Here is a 3,983-nt window from a genome sequence, read left to right as displayed (position 1 = left end):
TCCTCTTAAGAGGAATTTGTTCAAGGATTTCCTGGTGTAGGATATTAGGAAGGTAGCAAAGACTAGAGTAGGTAGTAGGGTATAGGATCAGGATATTGAGCAGTAAATAAAAGTATTTGAAGGGTGTTTCATGTCATAGGTGGCTATACACATACACATACACTTATTATGGGGACAGTACTCCAAATTGGTTTGGAAAAGGAAAGGACAATGCTTCTTTTCTAATAACTGTTAACCTCACCTTTAGGTGAGTGTAAGTTGTTCTAAGGGGTAATAAATAGTGGCACAGTAATATCCATAATCTGCTTATATGGCCCAGACAATCAGATGGAATACTTTACTGCCAAGGTGGATGAAGGGTGTTTCATTTAGGGGGCAATGACATTTGCTACTTATTGAGCTTTTTTTTCCCCTTCTCAATGGATCTTCAGGCCAAAGTCTTTAATAGTCGCTTTTCCATATTGCTAGAGGATGTGAAAGCTGAGGTAAAAAATGTTCAAGTGAAAGAAGAGTAAGTTGGTAGGACAGGGCTGTGGGAGGCGGCTGGTGAAAGAGACAGCCCTAAGTAGAGGATTGTGCAGATATCATATATGTTATTGCCCTCATCACGCTGTTTTCTCCTTGATTTGTTGGCTGACTCATCGAACATAAGGAAGGTAGAATACACGTTCCACAGCCATGCGAATTGCAACTTTTCAGAAAGGTGAGCCACAGAACAATTTTATTCTAAACTGATGTCGTTGGATTCTAGAGTCTTCTGTCATCACATTCTGTGTTATTGCCATGTTAATTCCACATGCAGCTCAAGCATTCAGTCTTCTGACCTGTTCCACCTACACAGGGCATTTTACAGCTTAAGGATGATGGCCTAGAAGGGAAGGGAGAGACTTAATTTGGATTAAGTTCAATATGGGAAAATGCTTAAGGTAAGCCTTTAAAAAAATACCTCATCACGTGTTTCACATGCTAAAAGAACACTGAAAACATACATAAGCCAAGCTTTAGCACTTCCTTTAGTTTCCCACAATAACTGGGTATCTGGAAAGTCTGGACCCTTCGCTGAAACGTTCTCCCCAGAGAGGTTAGTAGTTAATGTTTTAAAATGCAATTAGTCAATAGGCTATAAGTTTATTCTACTTAACTCCTTTAAATACAGTAGTTTAATAGTCTCGAACACATATTGTAACTTATTATCTTTAAAACCAGAAGTTCTATCCTTTCCTTCAGAAATCCTTTAGTTCTGGTGTCCATGCATGTATTTCCCTTGATCTTTCTTTCTACCTGTGTCCCTGATTCTTTCAAATTCTCTTCCCAAGGTTTAGCAGAGTGGGTAGGTACTGTGTAGGTAGAGATGATCTTTTAGACTCATGCATTCTTTTGGGTGTGGCCATCAACTTCGGCTACCCTGTTTTTCTTGTTCCCTGTTGTTTCCATATTGGTAAGGTGGCTATTATTCTTCAGTAGGCTTGGCAGTTCTCCACCCTGCTTCCTATTTTTTTTTTCCTCATTTGGCCGTTTTTTCACTCTAGCTGCTGCAAACAGGACCAGAACTTCCAACCATATGAAAATCAAGTCACTTCAGACCTCTGGCATCATGGAGCCTCTTCTGTCTCACAATCAAGTAGATATCTTGGTCGTAAAACATCTCACCCCTCTGTAACACATAAAGCCAGTTTACCCAGAGGAAGAAAAAGGCTGTGGCTTCCATCAAGTTCATCTTTTTCAGAAAGAAGATGTTTTTTATTCTTTAGAGTTCAAAAAAGCAATTCTTCTATTTACCGGCAACAAAGTAGAGCAAACTTTGATTCTCAAGAAGACCTAAGCTGTGTTGACGTAAAATCTTCCTCAGACCATTTTGGTGTATTTAGATCCCAAAGACGTTTCTCTTCCCATAAACTAAGTGTCGTTTCCTGTTACAAGAGCACCATTTGTTTTGATCCTCAATCGAATAGTCAAAACATGTTTAACGTGAATGAAATTGAACTTTTTTGTAGAAACCAAAGCAATACTGATGCTGAAAAACATATAAGCCTCTCTGCTCCCAGATATACCACTGAACATTTTAAGAATTTTGAAACAAGAGCTGCTTCTTCAGCCCATGTCCAGAACACTGTTGATGGAATTTCCAATCAACAAAACATAGCATCCTTCTTTCCTCTTGCAACTGTTGTTGCCTCTCCCCATCAACAAAATGGAATTGCCACTGATGTTCAACAAAGAGGCCAAATAAGTAAAGATTTGAAAGATTCCCTTCATTGTGGTTCTCAAAATCACAGCACAAGGTATTCTCCAGCTATGATTCAACAGCATCCCTGTCAACATGTAACTTCTCCTATCCTCCATCATGCTGGATTTTCTTCATCTCCCAAAAATGCTGGTAGCTTTAGCCCACCTCAAAATGAAGTTACCTTGGGCTTGTTTGAAGAAGAAAACTCATCTCAAAATGAAGGCATATCTTCACCTGTTGAAATTCCTTTAATAAGGTCATCTCAGACTTTACCACTCTTGTAGAAGGGCAGCTCAAATCAGACATTTTCCCATGAGTCACCTCCATAGTCTGTAGAAATCACTGCTCACTTCTCACACAACTCCCCTGTCCTCACTAAGCTTCACTGCATTTTCTGAAAAAGATTCCTATATTACCATATAAATTTAACTTTAATTGTTGTACTTTCGAAAGTTAGTTTATTGACATTTTTAGAATATGGAAATGAAAGATGATTTCATCTGTTTCAAGATTTTTTTTCAGATTTATGGCTTGAAGATTGGCTAGTTCCAAATTTTTGAGCAACTATTGTAATACTTCTGTGGTCTGAAAATAACATCAAGATGTATAGGTCTTCTAAATGTAATACATTCTCTGAGAGTTTAGTGCCTTCTTTTACCTTAATCATTAGAGATAGTATTCCTACATAATCTGTAGAGTTATATTCATGAATGCACACATTTTCATTTATATCAGCCTTGCTACTATATTGCTGGATCATATGGCAATTCTATTTTTAATTTTTTGAGGAACCACCATATTGTCTTTCATAGTGGCTGCACCATTTTACATTCCCACCAAGAGTGCACAAGGATTTCAATTCCCCTACTACCTTGCCAACATTTGTTATTTTGTTTTGTTTTGTTATAGTAACCATCCTATTGGGTATAAGGTGGTATCTCATTATGGTTTTGATTTGCATATCTCTAATGATCAGTGATGTTGAGGATATTTTCATGTGATTGTCCTTCATTGTGTATCTTCTTTGGAGAAATGTTTATTCAGGTCCTTTGCCCAATTTTAAATCAGGTTGTTTATTTTTTTGTTGTTGAGTTGTGGGTATTCTTTATACATTCTGAATATTAACCCTTATCAGAGATATGATTTGAAAATATTTTCTCCCAATGTGTGAGTTGCTTTTTCACTCTGGTGATTGTGTCATTTGATGTACAGAAATTTTAGATTTTAATATAGTCTAATTTATCTATTTTTTTTAATTGCCTGTGCTTTTGGTCCCGTATCTAAGAAATCATTGCCAATCCAGTGTCATGAAGCTTTGCCCTATGTTTTCTTCTGAGAGTTTTATAGTTTTAGCTTTTACATTTAGGTCTTTGATGCATTTTGAATTAATTTTTGTGTATGGTGTTAAGTAAGAGTCCAGCATCATTCTTTTGCACGTGGTTATCCATTTTCCCAATACCATTTGTTGAAGAGACTGTCCTTTCTCCACTGAGTGGTCTTGGAACCCTTGTCAAAAACCATTTGACCATATATGTGTGAGTTTACTTCTGGGCTCACTGTTCTGTTCTATTGGTCTATACATCTGTCTTTATGTCAGTACCACACTGTTTTGATTACTATAGCTTTGTAGTGAGTTTGAAGTCAGGAAGTGTGAGACCTCCAACTCTGCATTTCTTTTTCAAGATTGTTTTGGCTATTTGGAGTCACTTAGGATTCCAAATTAATTTTAGGATAGACTTTTCTATTTCTAAAAAAA

At 37.0% G+C, this 3,983-nt stretch overlaps 1 protein-coding gene across 1 annotated transcript in view; it reads left to right on the top strand.

The window, feature by feature from the left end:
• Nucleotides 1-909: 909 nt before the first annotated feature.
• Nucleotides 910-3,983, top strand: part of RMDN2 (regulator of microtubule dynamics 2) — a 50,360-nt gene continuing 47,286 nt past the window's right edge. Inside the window, exons 1-2 of the mRNA XM_012653798.1 lie at nucleotides 910-926; nucleotides 1,530-2,483. Of these exons, the coding sequence (XP_012509252.1) occupies nucleotides 910-926; nucleotides 1,530-2,483 (971 nt within the window). The remainder of the gene's footprint in view (nucleotides 927-1,529; nucleotides 2,484-3,983) is intronic.

Source organism: Propithecus coquereli, unplaced genomic scaffold (assembly GCF_000956105.1).
Source record: "Propithecus coquereli isolate 6110/MARCELLA unplaced genomic scaffold, Pcoq_1.0 Scaffold43, whole genome shotgun sequence".
NCBI classification, from domain to species: Eukaryota; Metazoa; Chordata; class Mammalia; order Primates; family Indriidae; genus Propithecus; species Propithecus coquereli.
This window is presented reverse-complemented; position numbering and strand designations above follow the sequence as displayed.